General features: G+C 43.1%; 2 protein-coding genes across 2 annotated transcripts in view; both read left to right on the forward strand.

Moving 5' to 3' along the window:
* LOC121673300 (poly [ADP-ribose] polymerase 1) overlaps positions 1–8,635 on the forward strand; it is a 32,847-nt gene extending 24,212 nt beyond the window's left edge. Inside the window, exons 15-23 of the mRNA XM_042046495.1 lie at positions 1,146–1,229; positions 2,058–2,180; positions 2,691–2,819; positions 3,498–3,596; positions 4,158–4,310; positions 4,596–4,723; positions 5,136–5,197; positions 6,251–6,365; positions 7,795–8,635. Of these exons, the coding sequence (XP_041902429.1) occupies positions 1,146–1,229; positions 2,058–2,180; positions 2,691–2,819; positions 3,498–3,596; positions 4,158–4,310; positions 4,596–4,723; positions 5,136–5,197; positions 6,251–6,365; positions 7,795–7,876 (975 nt within the window). The 3' untranslated portion in view covers positions 7,877–8,635. The remainder of the gene's footprint in view (positions 1–1,145; positions 1,230–2,057; positions 2,181–2,690; positions 2,820–3,497; positions 3,597–4,157; positions 4,311–4,595; positions 4,724–5,135; positions 5,198–6,250; positions 6,366–7,794) is intronic.
* Positions 8,636–14,471: 5,836 nt separating this feature from the next.
* LOC121673301 (protein lin-9 homolog) overlaps positions 14,472–22,584 on the forward strand; it is a 39,036-nt gene continuing 30,923 nt past the window's right edge. Inside the window, exon 1 of the mRNA XM_042046496.1 lies at positions 14,472–14,550. Coding sequence (XP_041902430.1) covers positions 14,472–14,550 — 79 coding nt within the window. The remainder of the gene's footprint in view (positions 14,551–22,584) is intronic.

Here is a 22,584-nt window from a genome sequence, read left to right on the forward strand (position 1 = left end):
TTGCAGATTGGTTTTTGTTAGAGTATTAATCTTGGCTTTGTGCCTCTCATGTCCCCAAGTCAAGATCAGTTTTGAAGCCTGTCTTCCCTCTTGCAGCCTATCTTGGCTTTTCTTGGTATCTGGCTTTAGGTATGCTTAGCTGTCACTGAAGGTGAAAGTTCCTAAGCCCAGTACAAGATGGAAATCTCTGCAAAATCACTTCAGGTCTTTCATTCCAGTGTCTGTGGCTTAGAAGAGCCTTCTGAGTTCATCTTGCAGAGAAGATTTGCATACAGCTGGGTTTCCTAGATCCATAGTGGATAAATAATGTGGGACTTAGCCAGACAGTGTGTGACAGTCATGGTTTCATAGGATCTTCTGTCCATGAGCTAAATCTTAAATCCATCAACTTCAGTAAAAACTAGTTTGACCTGCAAGAGTGTGTGGTGAGTACTGTCAAGAGTCTAGAGGGTGTAAGTATAATCTTTCTAAAATACTCCACTGGGCTTGATTTTTATTTAACGTTTTTGCATTCAGATTGTCCTTTAACAATGTAGGGATTTCCAGCACTCTCCCAAGATCCATCAATACACAAAGAAAACCAACATCTAAATTAAATCAGTGGATAAATGCGGGCAACCAAGACCATTGCTTTAACTTAGTTGAGGGGTTTTGGCTCATTTTTCATAAATGAATATGAAGCACCTCACAGCCTCTTTGCATTTGACCGTTGATAATTGTAGGGTAAAGTTGGGAGAGGGTGTCTGGATTGTACCTAGAGACACAGGTGATCTTATGAACAAGAATTACTTCATTCAGTTTGCTTCTTTGCCAGCCTTAAGTCTATGGTTACTTATGTGTTCAAGGAATGCATCTGACATGAGGTTAATATTAAACTTCATGCCAGACACTTAATGTCCTATTTTTGTGTTGCCCTAGCATGTGTGCTTGGCTTCCTATTGCAGTATTCCTTTGGTTATAGGATGTCTTCTCAATGGTGTGTCCTTCTGATGTAATTCCTCAATCCACAGAGTCTAAAATGTTTCCATTCTTTGTGTGGTCAGTCCTATTAGCATGGAAAAACTAGTTCTCTAGAAACCAGAGAGGGAATGCTGCAGTGGTTTAAATGTAGCGAAATTTGGGTTTAATACTTATATCTTTATCAGATTGACTTGCAGAAGATGCCACTGGGAAAACTGAGCAAGCGACAGATCCAGAGTGCATACTCCATCCTGAATGAGGTTCAGCAGGTGAGCATGAAAGAGATGTTAGAGCAAAAAGGGAATTCAGAACAATTCAGGGAATTGATCTGGGCTCAGAGTGGGGTGAATGCTGAGCTGTGCATATAAAGATCTGTGCTTTCTCTCTCTTTCTCTCTGGAGAAGAGGATGTGGCTTCCATGGGTAACCAGTTAGTTCTCTTCACTGTTGTACCAGTGTGGGCAGTACTTGGGTCTTTCATGTTTTTATAGCTCAGCCTTTAGGCTGCACCAAACATAAGTGGCAGTTGAGCAAATGAAGCTGGTGCCTTCATCTAGTAGTGAGCTGGTGTTTCCAGCCCAGAGAAGTCTGTCAGAGGATGAGAATAAAGGTTGACACAGGAAAGGGTCTGGTTTGATAACGTTGCTGTATTTACACATTGTGATCTGAACCATTCCAGAATCACTACATAGTATTACCTGTACAGATTGCAAAAATGTACCAGCATAACCCATTGTTTTCGCCAAGGGCTCCCTGGCAAAACATAGATACAGGAGGTTCTTCAGTTGTTAGAATAGACCAGAACCTTGACAGGGATATGCACCACTTACAGATCCTGAAGACTTTATTTTGCACTCCAGAAACATAATCCCAATTGAATTTTTCTCATACACAATTCTGTGTATTTCTGTGCAAATGCTGTGGGTTGCTGCATGCAAGACACTTGAACAGAATTGCTCTTTTTAGTCCTGTGAGAGTTTCAGCACGAGCACTGTTTGTATTGCTGCTCCTGTGTTAGTCCTTAAGTATCTTGTGTGTTTTTATTGCTATGGAGACTTAGTCTTAGTAATTTTCTTTGGTGCTTGTTGTCTTGTCTAGGCAGTTTCTGACAGTGGTTCAGAATCCCAGATTTTGGACCTCTCCAACCGCTTCTATACTCTGATTCCTCATGACTTTGGGATGAAGAAGCCACCTCTCCTAAATAACTTGGAATACATTCAGGTATTGACTGGAAACTGTGTGTTGTTGGCAGGCAACAGGTCTTGATGTCAGACATCTAGCATAGAGAATATGTGAGGTTTTAACACTTATTTAACTTCATAAAAGCACAAGGTTAAAGTAACTGTTCAAACCTTACAAACAAAAAGATATTCTGAAGAAAAACAAGTTTAACCTCATGCTTTCATGAGGTTAAACTTCATTTTTCTTCAGATTCTTTTTGTTTGTTTATGTGCATTTATCTGGGTAAATAAGTATATGCATAAGGTATTAGAAGATAGAGATGTTACGTGTATATATCTGTGTGTATATTTTAATATATTTTGGGGTGTATATATGATGCCTTAGGTCTTCAGGCATCATATATGTATTTAAAGACAGTACTGTTGTGTTATTAGATGGCACCATGTGGCCTGTGATTGTCATAAACTTTTTAAATTTGGGGTATCCCAGACTTACTCTGAACATGTCAAAGGCCTAAGTAACATAACATAACCTATTTAAATCCTTCAGGCTAAAGTGCAGATGTTGGACAACTTACTTGATATTGAGGTTGCTTACAGCCTTCTCAGAGGTGGAAATGAAGATGGAGATAAAGACCCAATTGACATCAACTATGAAAAGCTTAAAACAGATATTAAGGTAAATGAAATAAAAGGCAAAGAGTGGCTGTGAATATAAGCTGATGTCTTGTTAGTTTGGACCAAAACAAATCACCTCAGCTGTAACTGGACAGATGTATTGGCACCGAGATGGGTTAAGGAACTGGAGCATGTGTTCAAGGAGATGCAGAAAGAGCTGAGCTGTTTTGATCTGGAGAAAAGAAAGCTCAAGGGATATTGTATCAATATCTAGGAATACCTGATGGGAGAAGGAAGGAAAGAAGACAGAGGCAAACTTTCCTCAGTGGCTTCAGTGACAAGAGGCAATGGGCACAAATTGAAATATAGGCATTTGTGTTTAAACAAAAGAGAAAGCTTTTGTTGTTGATGTTGTTTGGTTTGGGTTTTTTAATTTCTTTACTCTAGCAGTGGTCAAACACTGGAAGAGGTTGCCCAGAGAGGCCACAGAGGCTCTATTCTTGGAGGTGTTGAAAGCTTGACTGGACTCAGTCCTTGGCTGACCCTTCTTTGAGTAGTGGAATCGAAAATCATCTCAGTTTCCAGCATTTTCTCAGACATTCTAGCTAGGAATGTATTTCCACCTAAATGGTGGAGGAGGTTTAAAGGGGGCAGTTGAAAGCATAGGGTGGATGTTGTCATGTTGTAAGATGGCTGCTACTTTGTGTGCTGAGGAAACTTCTCATTTGCCTCTTTGCAGGTTGTTGACAAAGATTCAGAAGAAGCCAAGATTATCAAACAATATGTGAAGAACACTCATGCTGCTACGCACAACGCATATGACCTCAAAGTTGTGGATGTAAGCTGGGCAGTACTGGGCTTTATCTTTGGGAGGATGGACTATCCTAAGTTGACTTGCTTGTTTGCAATTGCCTTATATTTTTTGAGTAGCTTACCCAGTTTCCTCTGTTGGGGGATGATTTGATAGAACATTTCCTTTTAATTAGAATAGCAAAAGTCTAAGCAGAGATGAATCTAAGCTTAATGAGGTGTTTTTGCTTTCGTGTATATTTATTTTAATTTAATTTGCTTCAAAAGGAAGGTGGAGGAGTAATCATCTGAAATTGAGCCTTAGTTCATTGAATGATTTTTTCAGAAAAATAGAGCCTCATGAAAATGCAGAAGAAAAGGTGGAGAAGTAATCAATACCAAGTACTTGTGTGATTGCCGCTACCTCTTTTTTGCTAGCATGGCACAGCAAATTGCAAGTACTAAAACCCATCCTGATCAATTTCCCTAGCAGATCAATGTACATTGCGGATCGGATGATATTTTTTTTTCTCCCCTCTGATGAGTTGCATGAAGGTAACGGTTTATTTGCTTAGTTATTCTTTTCCTCCTGTCCGCTTCTGAACTGAAGATCTTCAGGATTGAGCGTGAGGGAGAGAGCCAGCGTTACAAGCCCTTCAAGCAGCTCCACAACCGCCAGCTGCTGTGGCACGGCTCCCGCACCACCAACTTCGCCGGCATCCTCTCGCAGGGTCTGCGGATAGCTCCGCCTGAAGCTCCTGTGGTAGGTGAAACAGATTCTCTGGCTGCCAACACCCCTGTGCCCAGAGATGGCCACAGGCAGGGACAACTTAAATAAGGGAATTTCTGTGTGGGGAGGGCCCTGTGTTACCTGCCAGCATTCAGACAACATTGTGTCCCCCGAGTGGGTTGCACACTGGTGTCCACGAGAGCTTGAGTTGCAGCTTTGCTCTCCTGGGAGCCCAGCCAGGTGGATTCAATGCTGCCTTTGTGTTATTGCCCCCATTTTATTTATTTATTTATTTATTTATTTAATTCCTGCTTGCAGACCGGCTACATGTTCGGGAAGGGCATCTATTTTGCAGACATGGTATCCAAGAGTGCTAACTACTGTCACACATCTCAAGCTGATCCCATCGGTTTAGTACTACTGGGAGAAGTTGCCCTTGGAAATATGTAAGTAACTTAGGAAGAGTATTTGCCAAATGTGCTTAATACATCCTCATAGAGGGTGATGCTAAGATTGCAAGCCTTCTCTTCAGTGTGAAGAAAAAGCATGTGTTTTTTCTTCAGAAACAAGATTTGTTTTTTCTTAAAATAAGAGCCATTGTTGCAGGTCTAGCTGAATCTTGTACAAAATGCCAACATCATTAAAGTTAGTAACCGAGACAAATAAGGGCTGTTGAGTTCCAGAAGACTAGAATTTAGATTAACTTTACTTTAACTCATCATAAACTGAAGCCTGAAAAATTTTATAATTTTTATAATAATATATATATTTTTATATATAAAAAAAGATTTTTTTTTTTCCAACAGAATAGTTTAAGATGAATGTAAAGTGCTATTGTGTGTTCTTTGTGCTGTCCAGGTATGAGCTAAAGAATGCCTCCCACATCACAAAATTGCCCAAGGGAAAACACAGTGTCAAAGGTAAGCATTAGTAGTTCTCGTTGGTAATCTGTAATTGATGGCAGATGGGGCTGTAGCTCTCTGCTTAGCGAAGAAAACTATAGTCACTTCTTAGCTGTACTTCCTTTATGAAGTTGCATAATGTTGCCCTTTAGTTGCATCAGGATGTGTATGTGGTGTTCTAAGATTGAAGTTAATACACTCTGAGTGTTAAGACTGATGGTGCCTGAAGTTCAGGAGGAAACTTTCATTTGATGTTACACTGGAGAAAATACAAAGTGCATTCTCCGACTTCTTACTTGCTTTCATTGTAACAATACTGTGTATTTTAGAAGAAAGATGAATATACCAGAAGAATAATTGTTTAGCTTTCAAAGTGGCTTAGAAGCTTGGACAGAAGGGAGAAGCTAAGAATAAAAGTTCAGATGGAACAAGTGCTCTCGTTACACTTCTATCTGCAAAAAGTGTCATATATTGAAAAAGAAGATAAAAGACTTAGATGTCTAATTCAAGCAAAAGAAATGGTAATTGTGACTGTCTTCTCTACCAAGATGGGAGAGTGAAGAACAGTATCTTCAGTAATGAGTGGCTTTTCTTAAACTATTCATTTTGAGAGGCTTAAAAAATCAGTTGCCTAAAATAGAATAAAATATGATTTAGCACCTGTTTCAATACATACTACTTACGTGCTTCTGGATGTCAAATCAGATTTATATTGAAAATGTTAACGAGAATAAGACTTGGTTTGTTGTACTTGTCTGAAAATCCTGTGATGTGCATGTTTTCATTAATGGAGGTAGGATATGAGAGCTACAAATCTCTTCTGGTTTACCTTTGATCATACAGATTAGACAATTAACAGCTGAAAGTAAAATTCTCATTTTTAAGGTAGCAGAGTACAACTGCCATAAAGATGGTGATGCTGAATTGAATAAACAGACTGTATTCTTTGTGTTATTTTGAAGATACTTCAGTATATGTGATGTAGTATTTGGCTGGCTGGGTCATTTTCTATTTGTGCAAAGTCTGTGTTTGCCTTCTAGATTTGCAACTAATGTTGTTTTCCCTTTCTAGGCTTGGGCAAAACGGCGCCTGATCCCACAGCCACTACCACCCTTGGTGGTGTAGAGGTTCCCTTAGGGAATGGGATCTCCACAGGAATTAATGATACCTGTCTTCTGTATAATGAGTATCCTTTGCTGTTACGTTGGCTGCACACGGTGTTTGAATGTTGCTACGTTTGCAGGACCTCACTAAGGCCAGTTGGGAGTTTTGCCTCACTGTGTTTTGTTTGTTTTAGATCTGCTTTGGGGAGTATTTGCAGACAATCTCTTCTGCAAGGGGGATGATTTTACAGTTGTTGCACTTAAATTGTCATTCTGCAAAAAAAGGAAACAATGCACGTACCAATAGCTGTTCCCCAACAGGACTCCATACCAAAGCTATTGGAGTGGCCAGGCAACACTGCCCTGTAGTGTCTTGCCCAGGGACAGGGGAGGGGAATGCAGCCTGTGGTTTCACATCACTCCAGTCTGGTTTCTTCTTCATGGCGCTGTGGCAGGCCAGCTTGGCCAGCAGGAGATGGGGCAGCCAGCTCTGTGGTCTTGCGCTCTCTCAACACATCTTTTGTATTTCCCAAACCTCTGCAAGTGTTGAGGTAAGCCCCAAATGCCCATCAGAGATACAGCCAGTAAGTCTCTTTCTAGGCAGAAGTGCTTCCAAATCAATTAGTGCTTTAAATCCACAAGAGGTCATAAGAATACAAATAAGTGATGTCTAAAGTCCCAGCTCACTCTCTTCACTGCCAGTGAAGCAGGTAACCCAGTAATTAAATCTGTGGGTTTGTAGAAACTGCCTTTGGCCTTGGTGAGCTGTTTTCCTCCTACAAGCAGTATTGGCAACACAACTCATGGCAATACTGGTTTTATCTTGAGTTTTCTTAAATACAGCATCTGTCAGATGATGAACTACAGTATAGTTGATATTAGCTGGTTGAGGTAACATGATGTGTATTTATTTTGTTTTACACTTCAGGGTTAGAGGTAAGTTTTGTGGCCTAACGCATTCCAAAACAAATAGGTGAGCTGGGACTGTCTCTGGAAAAATAAGAATGTGCAAACACTGCCAACCGTTACAGAGCTCTTCTCTGTGATTCCAGTTTGGGTTTTCTAGGGGGAAATTAAGAGGGCATTAATGACTTTGTGCTGGAAAGTAGCAACAGAACTGCAATTATAATTGTAAGTGCTGGGTCTGAAACTGCAGCTCTCATCTAGGCTACATGGCTTCTCTGCTTAGATAGAAAGAGAGATGTATGTTGCTCTGACAAAAAATAATTTTCAGGAGGCACCGCCCCTTACTTAAGTTGGTTCACCTGCCTGTCACTCAGGATTCCTGCTGCACATTCTCTAAATGACTTAATTGCTTGTTCCTAACTATTGTATAAAACATTTTCGGATTCAAGGAAAAGTCAGATTTAAAATTTTGTTGTTTGAGAACTGGTTAATCACACAGGCATCTGTATGGTAACATAAGTTCAAAGGTAAAGTTTTGCTGTGTTTTGAGGTTTTTCTGTGTTATTAATATCAACTACTGTAATTATTCCTTGACATTCTTCCCAGATATATTGTGTATGATGTTGCTCAGGTAAATCTGAAGTACCTGTTGAAACTGAAATTCAACTATAAGACATCACTCTGGTGAACAGTATTTAGAAGCCCTGTTAGAGTTATACTGTAGTTACACTATAGCTTTGACTTCTGACATGCTTATGCGTTGACTTCTCTTACCAAGATATCAAGAGCTAAACTGCAGAAGAGATTACTAAATCCTATTTAGTACAACACTTAGTGAAAGTTTTTATATAAAAGTGTGGCAATACATGGACCTGAATTCTGATGAGAACGAGTACCTGGTTTTGTTTTATACCGCTTCTAATTCTGGTGCTTTAAGTGTTTCTTTTAATTGACCAAACTGACAAGAAAGAAAAAAAGAAATTAATCTGGTGTTCTTAGCCAAACAGAGCTGGGCAAGAGCAGGAGAAGAAACTTGAGCATGTTTGTGATACTTGCTCTGTTAAGGTCCCCCCTTGTTTAAGAAACTCTTTTTCAGTTTTCACTTGAATAAACAATAAATGTGCATTTATTTTGAGGTAAAAAAGAATAAAAGCTAATTTCATACTAACAGCTTTATGTTTCAAAACTTCCAAATTGTTTTGGTTTTGAGTCATAATTTAAATGTATTTGGTAGAGTATTCTTAGACATGGTATCTCTCTTGAAGATCGAATGCCAAATATTGAAATCTGTAGTCATGTTTCAGGAAGTTATGGTGAAATTAAAATTTGGACTTTCCACTGAGACTTCATCTGTCAACAGTTGCTGTGGTAAACATGGAAAATGAGCTTGTGGCTGTTTGAATTTAGTATTAGCCCAAATAAACCTCCTTTAAATACCTATCTTCAACATGATGTAAGTTGGTTGTTGTAGACTCACATCCTAACAAAGCTCTAAGTTGAGTTTGGGCTCAAGCTTCGTTCATCAAGACCTGGGGTGAGGTCTGTTGCTACACTGTCGGTGGTCTTGAAATCCCTGTCTCAAAACAGCAATACAAACTGATAATTTCAATGTTTCATGATGCTTGTTACTTCTCACTTTCCATCAGTCATTGAGCAGTATGGGAGCACTTAACCATAGAACAACATCGGATCGTTCTCTTCAAAAATTACTGATTTCCCTGAGGCTTTAGGGAAAGTGATGGCTAATTCCCAAGAAAGGGACAGCTCAAGTCCATTCTGATGGTTCTGACTTCACTCTCTAGCAGCCTGTGTGGAAACAGCAGACCCATTTCCTAAAATGTTGTTGTGTCCCAGGGCCTGTTGTAGAAGGAGTTTGAAGCCAAAGTGGTTGCTAATGGTGCAGGTCTTTCCAGGGCCCTTGAAGGAGAGGAGGATGAAGAGTGATAGATGGAAAACAAAGCTGCTGTCAGGGAGAGAAGGAAATGTGGAAGCACTGGGTAAGTTGTATGGCTTGAGGACAGCTCAACAGAAAAAACTGATTGAGGTTGGTGATAATGGATTTTAAGAGGAGGTAAGGAAAGTGGCCTGTCTTCTGCCTCTTAAGTAGCTTAACCGGTGGCTAATCATTGTTTTGCTTCCAAAAAACCCTTTTGGTCAGGCTCTTAAGTATGATCTTGTCAGTCTCTGAAAGAGAACGTGAGAACATGTTCCATTTAGTTATGAGATAGATAATTATTTTTCCCCCTCAAAAGAAGCAGTTAACAGTTCCGTTTGGGACCAGGAGTAGAAGGCAGCTGATTTTGATGCTCCCTCTGTCGCCTGTACTAGAGGTGGCTGAAAGTTCCCTGTTGCTCCAACCCAAGCAGCAGCAGGAGTGCTTTGTGCTGTGTATGTAGTGCTCAGTTATAATTGCAGCACAAGCACGTACATCCCAAGCTGTCCCTAACCTCGCAAATATGGCAGGAAAAGATACAGGCCTTTCTGAAGAGGCAGCAGGTGCCCTTTGGGGGCTGTAGGAGAGCCCCATGACCGTCCTGCTGTGAAATCTGATGTGAATTCAGGCACTGCTTCTGCTGCCAGCTTGTCTGACCGTGGAGCAGATCCACTCTCCTGGAAGCGGGCACTGGTGCCGCCGGACCCAGCGGATGGACAGCCTCTCCCTGGGGCCAGGCTGGGAAGAGCAGCACGGTGACAACCACTGAAGGCACTGCTTTGGGAATACGAGCACACAGCAGAGCTGGATGAATAGGTAGCCCCATTTCTGTCAAAAGCACTTGAAAGGAGTGAGTTGTCAAGACATTAGGTCCCATGACATCCTCTGCTTTTTTCAGGGGGGGCATGTTGAGGAATGGCTTCTGATCTAAATGTTAAACTACCAAAAGCAGCATTTTATAAATATTTAACCATTTTATCTTTATTTAGCATGGCTGCAGGCCCTGTTGTACAGCAGCTCACAAACATTAAGACAGTCCATGCAGTTAACTGAAGGAAGCCAGCGTAGGCTTACTGGTTGGCAGTCAGTGTAAATTCTTAGTGACTTGCCTGAATTCATGCAGGAAAGAAGTGGCTGAGAAAAAAAATTAGAGCACAACCAACCTAGTATTTAGGCCATAAAATGATGACATTCTGCCCCTGTCCCCCTTCAGTTTCTAATCAGAGGAAAGGCGGGGAGGGGGGAACCCCCAAACAAATAATTTCTATACAAAAAAGACCTCTGGACACACAAAGTTTCTCAATACCATAAATAATTGTACTCCTGTTCTTAAATGAGGCCTGTAGTGTTTGTAACTACTGAGGTCTCTGCTTCAGCTTGCTTTCTGGAAGACTGTTACAGACCTCACTGTGAATTTTGGGAATATAATGACATAATTGTCTGCTGAAATGTTATTGTAGCCAATTTATATCCCACTTAGTGTTTTGCCTGAATTGCTTTTATGTATGTGTTGAGCCCCCTAACTTAGTCCATTATACTTAGGCTCCTGTTATGCCCATAAAAATAGTTTCTGCTGTTGTGGAGTACATGTATCTGAACAAGATGTGTGCTTGTGTGTGCTTTGACTTTCAAGTTAATGCCAGGCTCCTTCTCCAGAAATTGTCATTTTGGAGATGAAGTGGCACCTGTGAGAAGAAATGCAGATGTAGGTCCCAGCCACGTTGCTGTGATGATTTTCATTTGCTCTGGTGTGAAGGTAGCATGTGGGCCTGTGGGCCTTGCAGGTCACTTCCACAGAAGTGAGATACACAGGGACAGGCAGGGTGAGAAGAAAGAATGACTTCCCAACAGCTCAAAGGGGAAACTACTGCTTCCCTTGCCCCCTCGTTACAAAGTCTAATTTCATAATGTGATTAATGCAGCAGGACTCAGACTTCACAAGAGGGTGCTTCAGTGGCTAAAGAGCACACTCTTCTGCCAGCTGTCTGTGCTTTTCTTCCTACTGCCAGGGCCTGGTTAGGGGAGATGAGAAAATGACAGCGTAGCTGTCTCCCGCCCCCTGGACGCAGCACTACCTGCTCCATGCTGACAGGACTCTGAATGCATTGGTCAGTAGGTGGTGTAGCCCATTTCTTAATATCATCTGCAGCAACTGAGCAGCAATGGGAGTGTGGAGTGCTCTCTGCAGTATTTTGGCACACACCATTAGGAGCAGTTGCCTAACGTGACCCTGGTGAGAGCAAATGGCAGCAGTGCAGCCAGTTTAGAGACCTCCCTCCAGCCGTGTCAGGCAGGTGAGTCAGCAGCATCTAGGGCACGTTGTTGGCAGCGAGCACGCATGTTTTCAGTCACCCTGCCTGTCTGTCAGAAGAGTTGTGTCATTTCCGTGTTGCCCAAGTGCAAACTGCAAATTTGCCAGAATGGTAAAGGGATGCACTGAAAATGTTGTGTATTTGTGTGCACACTGACAAATGGCCCTGGCTGGGGTTTGTCCAATGGGGTCATGTTTGTGTGACTTGGAAACAGCGAGCACAGGACAAACGAAAAACCAGAACACAGAGATACTGCAGCATTCATTGAAGGCCAAGATGTAAAAGGTCCTTTATCCAGGAATCGTAATAAGTGTTGATTGTTACCCTTTCAACACGGTGAGTGCTACTGGCTTCTGTTAAATATTTTTCAAATGCAGCTGTTGGAATGAAATGAAGGAATAATCATCATCATGCTGTTGGGAGCTGAATTCTTCCTTTACACCTGTTAATTTGTGAGATGATTGGCAACAGACATTTGGGAGGGGGCAAATCTCTCTTACCTTTTTCATCTAGTTTTATCCAGTTTTATCACAGTTTACAAAGACTCCCTGAAAGGCATTGAGTTTCTTTGATTCCTTTTTCCTCTTTCCCTTGTAGAAATTCACTCTTGAGGACTGTTGCAAAATGTGATCGTGTTGTAGAAAACTTCTCATCCCTCCCCTGCAAAGCCCTTGCTCAGGGAAAGCTGTAGCATCAGAGTGGCTCTGGGCAGCACTGCTTTCAGTGCAGCCAGAGCTGATGACAAGGTTTACAAAGCACAGCAGCAAAAACCTCGCTGGTGATCAGTGTCTTCTGTCAACTGTGGAAGTCTCAGTGTCGCCAGTCTTAGCTGAGCATTAACATACAGCCCTTGGAACAAGGGGACTGTAGCTGAAATACAGAGAAATATTAGTGTCATTAACACGTTGTTTAACTGGGCCTGGAAGGCCTGGTCCATGTCAGGCCTTTTGGGTGGTGGAGATGTTTTAATAAAAGGGGAAAACTGTGCAGGGTTTAATGTTTTGGGGGGGGAGAAGTTGGTGTTTGAAATAGCACAGATTACTGCTTAGTTGTGTTTTGTTATTAGTTTCTTTAGTTGTGCCTACAGTGCTTTATATCTGTCTACCATAGCAGCTTTCTTTGGAGCTGTGCAGTATGGAAAGCTCTGACTGAAGTGTCTTAGGCCCTTTGGGGGCTATGGGGAGGGAAGGCTGTTTAAACAGCCTTTCAAAATGACCTGAAAAGGGGGCTGGAAGTGCAAGCTAGGCTTTGTATTTTCTTTTTTCTTTTTTTTTTTTTTTTATTTTTTTCTCTTTTTTTAGCTCTGCTACAATGTACATAGAAAGCCCTGAGGAGAATTTCTAAAGCATTTCACTCAGTTTGTTTCTTCACTTAGAAACTGGCTTTTTTCCCCTTGAGCACAAGGGCAGCATTGATTTTATTTATTTGTGTATTTAAAATTGTTTAATAACATGACCTATATCCTGCCCCTCTCAACCTGCTAGAGTGCCTAGTCATCTGAGTTCATTAGCAAATTAAAAACACAAATTAAACTCTATTCCATGTCCCAAGATATGCATATTCTGTATTTTGCAGAATCTTTGGTTTCACCTAGGTGCTTTCAAAGAGTTGCATACAACCAGGCATAGCATTTTGCATTACTGTGCACTGTGCTCTTGGCAATATGTTTAAGATGTGACACAAACTTAGCCTTGACTAAGATACACTATTTATTTTGAAGCTCAATGTGCAATTTCATATTTATTTATATATATAAAAAGGGAATTTTGTTTGGTATAAGTAGTAGTAGATACCGTTATCAAAGCCAAACCTATGTAAAGAGTCTGGTCCATGAGCAATTAATGTGCTTGTGGTTCATGATAGTATCTCCATGCTTACATTTCTTGATGCAGAAGCTTTAAAATTCACTGTGGTCCAGAGATCTAAGAAAACTACACCAAAAAACCCACTGCTGCTGCTTGAAGAAAACTTTCAGGGGTCAGATGGTGGAGGGTAGGACAAGACAAGGAGTTTGTTAGGCAACAACCACCCACTGTCAGGGGTTTGTTGGCTTTCCCTGGCACTGGGTGAGAACAAGCGAGACCTTGACCTTCAGGCCTTGGGCTCGGTGAGCATTTCAGCTGCCTCCTGGGAGGAGTGCCATGGACTGTAACAGCGGGGCCAGGGCTGGCTGTGGTGGGATTGTTGTGATCCCTTACTCCTCCTGAAGCCTCACCTTTGCAGTTGTTTGTCAAAAGCGACGACAGGGAAAATAGGCACAGTTTAGCAAAAGGCTGTTATTTAATGAAGGAGGATGGATATAATATAATGGGATTGTTTAAAGACTTAAAGCTAGCACAGCTACTTTGGGGTGACCCTTTGTGACAGCCAACACTTCCACCCCTTCCCCCCCACCCTGAATTGCCAGTCACCCATTCCCCCTCATCCCACATCATAAGGACAGGGAGCTGTTGGAGCAAGTCCAGAGGAGGACCATGGCAGTGATAAGAGGACTGGAGCACCTACCCTACGATGACAGGCTGAGAAGGTTGGGGCTCTTCAGGCCTGGAGACCTCATAGCAACCTTCCAGTACCTGAAGGGGAGCTCTAAGGAAGCTGGAGAGGGACTCTGTCAGGAGCTGTAGTAGTGATAGGACAAGGAGTAATGGGTACAAACTGAAAGAGGGGGAAATAGATTAGATATTAGGAACAAAGTCTTTACTGGGAGGGTGGTGAGACACTGGGACGGGTTGCCCAGAGCAGCTGTGGCTAGCCCAGCCCTGGAGGTGTTCAAAGCCAGTTTGGAGGGGGGCTCTGTGCAACCCGGGCTAGTGGAAGGTGCCCGGCCAGTGGCAGGGGATTGGAACGAGACTGGAACGAGTATAATGTCCACTCCAGCTCTTTAACCGTGGCTGTGCGGTCCCGCTCGGTTCCCGTGACGGCGCTGTTCCCGCTCCTGCCCGCGGCAGCGCCGCGCCAGCCCCGCCGCCCGGCCCCTCACGGCGCGCGGGAGGAGGCCCCGCCCCGCGCGCGCGCCCGCGCCCGTCTCCTCCCCCAGAATGCCCCGCGCCAGGCAGCCTTTGAAAAAGCGGCGCGGCTCGTTCAAGATGGCGGAGCTGGATCAGCTGCCTGACGAGAGTGAGTAGGGACCGGTGCCCCCGCTCCCGCCGCCCCGTCGTCCCGTCGTGACACCCGCGCCGCGCCCCGCCGTCCGCCCGCCTCCTTTATTCGCTCCCTCCCTCCCGCCGCGGGCGCTGTGCGGGGCCGGAGCCCGCGCCTCTTCCCTGGCAACCGGGCCGGCCCGGCCCCCCCCCCACCCCCCCGCCGCCGCCGCTGCCGCCGCTGCCGCCGCCACGCCCCGGCGAGGCCCCGGCCCGAGCGGCGGGCGGGGAGCTCCGGCCCGAGGGTGCGACCCCCGCTGCCCTCGGGGGTGCCGGGGCTGGGCCCCCCGCCCCGCCCGGGCGGCACCTGCCGGGCGGGCGGGGCGGGGACCGGGGGCCGGGCGGGGCGCAGTGACAGCCCGCCCTGCCCGCGGGGGTCGGGGCAGTGCGGGGGAAGGAGCGTCCTGTCCTGGGGAAGGGGTGAGCTGCCCGGCGCTCCGGACCCGGCTGTCGCCCGTGGGGGCAAGGAGGGCTCGTGTATTCGTATCCCGTACTGTGCACGGTGTGAGCAGCTCCGCAGGGCTGGGGGTCAGGGCGTGCACACACGGTGCCTGGGGGGCACTGATAAATGCGCAGGGAAGAGCTCAGAGACCCTGTGTTGTGTGTCGGCAGCAGAAACCTGGCTGTACAGGAAGACAGTATGTAAACATGTGTTCTCATGCATACAGATCTGTATATCTGCACCTCGAGTGCTGTGTCCAGTTCTGGGCCCCTCACTGCTAGGAGGACATGGAGGTGCTGGAGCATGTCCAGAAAAAGGCAATAGAGCTGGGGAAGGGACTGGAGCATGAGTCTTTTGAAGAGCAGCTAAGGGGGCTGCAGGTGGTTAGCCTGGAGAAGGGGAGGCTCAGGAGTGACCTTATCACACTCTACAGCTTCCTGAAAGGAGAGTGTAGCCAGGTCGGGATTGGCCTCTTCTCCCAGGCAACAAATGAGAGGGCATAATCTCAAGATTCATCAGGGGAAGTTTAGATTGAATGTTAGGAGGAATTTCTTCACTGGAGGGGTGATTGGGCATTGGAATGGACTGCCCAGGGAGGTGGTGGAGTCACTGTCCATGGAGGTGTTTAAGGAAAGACTGGATGTGGCACTCAATGCCATGGTCTAGTTGATGTGATGGTGTTTTGTTAAAGGTTGGACTCGATGGTCTCGGGTCTTTTTTAACCTCGGTGATTTCTGGGATCTCCATAGGGCTTGTGTGGGTGTTGTTTTCAATGAGCACAAGGATTAGATAAAAACTTAGTGTAGATAAAAACCAGACATGTGTTGCTGTATATGTGGATTCATGCACAAAGTACTTGAATGTTACATTCATTGTAACATTTACATTATTCAATGTAAAATGTGTCTAGATTCCATCTTGATATGTCCTCTTACAAACTGTGAACTCCTGCCAAGCTAAAACTAGGGCATTTACTAGTTTCAATAGATGTGCACAGCATGGGGTAGACATCTTTTGGTGACACTGTTTTGTCCAGCACCGGGCAAGTTCATCAAGATACCAACTCTTTCTGTATCCAAAGACTCTCTGGCTACTCAGTGTGGCTCTTTGTTACAGCTCCAACAACTGTCAGGAGAAAAATTGGTTAATGTGCCCACATGGCCAGTGTCATTATGTTAACTGAACAGATTTATGGAGGATCGTCATAAATTATGGATAAAGCTGACACTCCCGACTTGGTGCAGCTCAGTCGCACAGTGGACGCTGTGCTGCATTTAGAGACTGATTAATACAAGTCATGGACCAATTGACATGACTGTAATTAATAATTAGCAGCGGTTTATTGCTTATTAAATGAACTTTCCCTGTTCACTAGAATGGATGATGTTTAAGTTACTGTTCCTCCATTCGCCTTGCCCATTTTCCAGAGAAAGTACTGTGTGTTTCAAGAAGTTAATGTGAAGTATGAAAAATAACTTTTTCTTCTCTGTCTCCTTTATATTGCCTGCGGTGACATCAGGAAGGTTTGACAGGTCTGGCACTTCATGGTAGCAGATACCATAGTAGAGTGTGTGACTCAGTTTCCCTTAGGGTTGGGCTATGGTGGAGACCCTTGCCAGCAGTGCCAGTGTTACAGTCTCTGTTTGGCATGTGAAGCAGACAGTGTGGTTGGTTGTGAAGGTAGTAAGCTTCTGCTGTGCTGATCTTGACCTTAAGGTTTGTATTTACCTAAGTTTGGTGCAGGTTGGGGGTGTTTTCCATCAGATAGGGAGCTTCATGTTTTCTGTAGCATTGCTGAGCTGCTAGAACTGTGAATGTTTCAATGAGTGTTTGCCTTGTGGTTCCATTCCTCTCCTATCCAGTTTTGGTGATCTGGATGTTTTCAAATTATGCTAATTACTGCCACACATAGTTCTTTCATTTCCAGTCCTATACTTAAAATGAAGATGTAAACTTAGTCCTGACTAATTTAACACTGACTTCATGCAGCTCTCAGTCTGCAGCTTAATATATAAAGGATAATAACAGTAAGCATTGCAAAATTGGTTTTGGAATATTCCTTATGGTATAAAAATAAGTTCCTAAAAAAGTTGCAATAGTTCATGATTAAGAGACTTTGCGATTTATGTATCACCCCTGTGAATTTTCTCCAACTTAGTTTATAGTAAAGTAGTAGACCATAACTGAGTTTTCACATAAAAAGAATTATAGGTAAACACACCATAGCTGGGTGACAAGAAAACTGACATTTTGCTGTATGGTAAGAACTACACAGTTTTACTTTCAGATTGGATGTCTGATGAAGTGGAATTTGTCCCAGGGTATTCTAATAGCACCTACTTGCCCTCTGGCAGGTTCTGTAATGCAGCTGGGCAGTGACTGTTCCTTAACCCAGGAGTGAGGTGAATGTAATGCACATGGTTCTCTCTTGTGATATGTGCTTGTTTTATCTGATAAAGTTACTATGCTGTTCCTCTCTAAAGCTGGAATTCCGTCCATATAAAACAGTAAGAGGGTTCACACTGACAGCCTGAAATGGTGCATACGTTTATGTGCATTTCTTGTAGTTTGAGGCCTTTCCTGTGCTGCCAGGGAAGAGGCATATATTAATTTGGGATGCAGGTGAAAAAAAGAACAAATCTATGGCAAATCCTTTTGCTGAAAAAGTCCAGAATATTAAAGGTCCCAATTGCAGAAGTGCTTCAAATACTAATAGTTTGATTTGTATTTTGAAGACAAAAAATTTGTTTCTGCAGACTGTTGGGTTGGTGCCCAATGAGTGACTAATTTTAGTCAGTGCCTTTTTTTCCCTCTTCTTATCTCCTGGTAACTTTGCAGTGGAGGTAAGTGGTGGGCAGCCTTACTGCTGCAGACCAGATGGCTTTTTCTCTCTGTCTCAGAAGAGGGAAACAGTAGATTGTATTGGAGCATACATAATGCTGCCCTGTCTCCTGCTACTGGTAATAGCAATGTGATTTGTGGGCTGTGTGGTTCTAAAGCTTGTGCAGTGAAGCTGAGGGGAGGCTCTGATGTGAAATGAACTTTCTGCTGAGGCTCTGCTAAAACAGGCAGCACGTGCAGGTGTGACTAAAGATTGTCCTGGTCCTGCTGGAGGCAGAGCTCTGCAGAGAACAGCACCGGCAAAGCCACATCTTGGTGCATCCTTTGGCACAAGCCGGTCTGAGGGAGGAGGATGCTGGAACCTGCCATGGAGATGCCATTTCTGACAGGCGGGTGCTTTGGTAACTCAGGGACCATGGGCACAGGGCCGCTGCCAGCAGCCAAGCGCTGGAGTGCGGTGTTGCTCTGTGTAGGCAAACTCCAACAAGTGGCAGGTGAATCGAGAAGGAAGGCGGACTGTAGGGGTGATGGGTGTCAGCGTTCAACTTTTACAATACAAATTCTGAAATCAGTGTTTTGCCAAATACCATGTATTGGTAGACATGGTTGGTACTGTTCATAGGGGCTTTTGTTTTAGGGCAGGCAGAAGGGAAAGTGGATAAGGATCTTTCTGCATGGGTTTTTATCACATGGGGGCAGGCTGCAGCATAAGGGCAGCACTTCAAGCAGGAAGTGTCACTCAGCACAACCTTTTGCTGTGGTTCGTGGGTCCTCTGCTGCTTTCCTAGACAGCTGCAGGGGGACGTGGCACACCGCTGGCACCTCCATTTTCCAGCCCCAAGGGGCCGTGAGCCCAGTACTGCTGTGGCCTGGATGTTTGAGGCAAAACACCCCAGCAGAACTGTGTGAGATTGCAGTATTTGGGAGAAGGCTCAGGGTTAGTTTTGTGGCTGCTATGCAGTACTGACAACTAATAATTTTTGGGATTATTTGTACTGCCTACCTTTCAAATTTTATGTTACCATGATATCAGCGTATTGTCCATTATGAGAACACAGTTTCAAAAAGAGGGCTTTGTTATTGTGGTTATTGTCTACAAAAGTCCTGTAGAAGGGTTCACATGGCTGGAAAACCTACTTCCATTCAGTAGTTAAATTAGGATTTGGAAATACACGTATGCCAGGTTATTAGTGGGCTCTTAACATGAGGGAAATACTGACATGCTTGAAGTGAAAAGTTAGTGTTTATTTATTTGTTTGCTTGCCTCTTCAACGAGCCCAAAATTTGGGGGAAGCTTTAAAAACTCCCCAAAGCCACTTTTCCCTCTGATGTGTGTTTTTTACTTTCAGAATTTTCCTGAATAAGGTTTCCTTTCAGTGGCCAATTGTTTGAGATGCTTCCTCTGCTGAAACAACTTGTCGTGCTTGTTTAGATGAATGATCTCTTGGAGGATTAATGACTCAGTCTATAATAAAGGCTCATGTTTCTCCCTTCTTCTCCATGAGTTTCTTCTGTGACATCATTTTTAGTGCCAGCAATGTAGATTAATTACATAGGTTTTTGAGGTAGTCATGCAACCAATGTTAAAATAACTGCTCACCTGTGCAAATTTAGACAAAATAGCATAATGATCTGGAGAGGAAAGGCTTTACATCATGTAATTGCTGATCTGGATCCTAGAATTTTCTATTTGGTTTAGATATGCCCCTTTATGCCCACACAATAGTGAAATCAGTAGCTATAGAACATCCCTGTGGTTCCTTGTAACATTTATTTTCAAGATTATCAGCTGTTATAAATTCATTGTTAAAAAAACTGAAGACACTTTCACAAACATAATATACTTGTGTGCATTCCTGTTTAGATTTTCAAATCAGCAGTTGAGAAGCTGCATTTAAACTGCTTTACTTCATCTTAATACTGAGAATGTTCTTCAGGTCATTCACAGCTGCCCATATTGAATTGTGGTCAAACTCCTCCTCTTTTGTTCAGTTACAGTGTTTTCAAATGAGGAGAGGCAGCAGGTGCTTGGTTTTAAACTTAAACCTGTCTTTTGTTTTCGAAAAGGGTAAAAGCTTTTGCGCTTTTCTCCCACGCCTCAAAGCCTATCTCCACATCAGAAATACTTCAATACTTTTTGGAGGGTTCATATGGTTTCTAGAGCAGATGGAGGAAGTTTTTAAAGTTCTCTTTATTGCAGTGCTCTGTATGTCCTCCCATGAGGTGGGAGCAGGAGGCTGGGGCTACAGGAAGGATTCGGGGTGACTGTGTGCTCAGAGGGAGCAGCAGTTCAGGACTGGCAGAGCTGTCCATGCACAGGGACCCATGCTGGCCGCTGCTGCAGCCAGCCAGGCGTGAAAACATCAGGGCCCTTGTCATGCCAGGCTTGGCAGACCTGGGGTGATTTTAACCTTGGTGGCTTTTTATCAATTTGGTTTTATCTGGCCTTCCTGAAAATCATTTCCTGCAAGTGTTACAAAACACATAGATACACTTATTGCTGACTCTTAGTTACTGATGAGCTTCCTGTTACGTTACTATTTAATACCTCATAATCTAGAACGCGTTTATTTTTATTGCACATCTGTGGTGCACGTATTTTACGGACTCATTGGGGTTTGGTTTTTTTCAGAGCCAGGAAAGGCCATTATAATCATCTTAGATTCTTCATTAAGCATGCTGGTATACTTGTGTTTGGAATTTCTGTGCATCAGTTTCAAGGTTCCTTTTTAGCTACAGTTTTCTCTTTAAAAATATATTGAACTTGGTTTAAGATTTTGAGTTACAGGGAGCTCAACATGCCTTTTCTTGGTATAGTTACATAAAATCTGTTAAACTGTGCATTCATTGCTGACCTGAATTATCCAATGTAATCTTTCACAAAATAAGTCTAGTTATGCCTTTCCTGAAAAAAAAAAAAAAAAAAAAAGGGCTGCAGAGCTATTTACCCATCTGAATTATCTTCCTTTGTAGATACTTTGATCAGTGCAGATCTTGACCTTCTTTGGGAAGAACAAGTTTGGAGTGTCTTAACTTTCTCACAATAAGGCACATCTTTAGATCTTGAAATTTATCTCCTAGATCTCTGCTGAATCTTTTCCTAATTTCACAGACTTAGTCAAGTGTGAACACTGTGTTCAGGTAATTAATTTACTAACAACATATGCAGATCAGTACTCAGTAGGATACTAGGACATGGCTAAGGTAGTTTACAGTTTGCACTGGAACAGTGTGCCAGTGTAGCCTCCTGAAAGCAGGCCTCCTAATTCCTGAGCCACTGCTGTGCTGAGCTGCCTGTACTTCCTCCCTAGGTTAAGGGTTTTTTTACTCTCAGTATGAAGAAAGTCACCTCCAAAATCCTCTGAACCTGGAGGAGCTGGAAGTAGATTTTGGTTGTAATAACCTGTATGATTCATAGGCCTTATTTCTTCCTTTCTGCTTGTTTGTTTTTTAAGTGTTTCTGGAAATGGAATCTGTGTCATTGTCTTAATAGGTATTTACATTCAAGTGTGTGTGTGTATTCTACTTTAATCTCTGTTTATAATTAAAACACAGGTTAAAAAGACTGTCTGTGATTATATATTTGTTACTCAGAACGGGAGTATACAAGATTACTGGCATTTAGTGTGAGGATGGTATAAGTCTAATCATTATTTTAAGTAAAGTTTTGTATGGTTTTAATAAACTTAACCTAGCCTGCATCACTTTGCAGCTTTTGTAGTTTTTGAAATGCTTCTATCTGTATTAAATGTTGGTTGTTTTTTATTGTAACACATTGTTGCTTAGATCATCATCCTAGTTTCTGGTTTTGTGGCCCTGGTAGTATTGCCCAACTAAATGGAAAAAAGTAGGGAAATTTACCATATTCCTTGGAGTTTGGTGTTGTTGCAGGTAGCCCCTAAAATCAATATAGAAGAACTTGATAAGAAAAGCCATATTGTGTCATATTGTTTACCTCTGAGGTAAAATGAAGCTTATGGACATGTCCATTGTCATTTTGGTATCCTACATGTATTCTAAGGCTTTAAGCTACAGAAGTGTTGGTGTCAATTTTCTGCACTTTGTTTAACTTTTGAACTTCCATAGATCAGGAATATTTTATTTGGACACTTGCATTCCTAAATAAGGATGCCCTGGATATATTAATTACAGGTCAAGTGAAAACAAATGAGCAGCCCTATTCTAACATGCATTTATGGAAGATTAACTATCCCATGTGGAAAACTCCTTGGCAACTAATTCTGTTTTGGAGTGCTAATCTTGTAAAGCTAGGAAGTAGCTCAGTAACCTTCTGCTGGCCCATCATCACCCTCAGGGGTGAAGCAAAACCCTTAGAGATTAGCAAAGCATCTCAGGCCCTTCAGCTGTGAGATTGACACCACCCAGATAAAGCTTTGCTGCCCCTTCCTGAGTGTTTCTCTTCTGTTGTCGTTAACAGTGTTAATGCTCACCCTGGACTGGGTTGATTGAACTTGGTTCTCATCAAAGATAGTGGGAAAAAGAGGAAAATTATTATATGTTCAGATGAAGTTCCTGAGATCTTTCAGAATAGTGATCCCTTCTGGAAAGGCAGCGTCTCCTCCATTTGACAGTCCTGATGGCCCTGCTCCTGCCTCTCCATCCCCAGTGACGTGTTCTTAAACTGCGTGTACTTACCCCTGCACACATTTCCCACCATCCCTTATGTAACTTTGAGGGACACAGTAGTTCTTCACTGTTCTTAATGTT

This window comes from Corvus kubaryi, unplaced genomic scaffold (assembly GCF_017639235.1).
Source record: "Corvus kubaryi isolate FWS band 111438036 unplaced genomic scaffold, C.kubaryi_AGA036_p1.0 65345, whole genome shotgun sequence".
Classification (NCBI taxonomy): domain Eukaryota; kingdom Metazoa; phylum Chordata; class Aves; order Passeriformes; family Corvidae; genus Corvus; species Corvus kubaryi.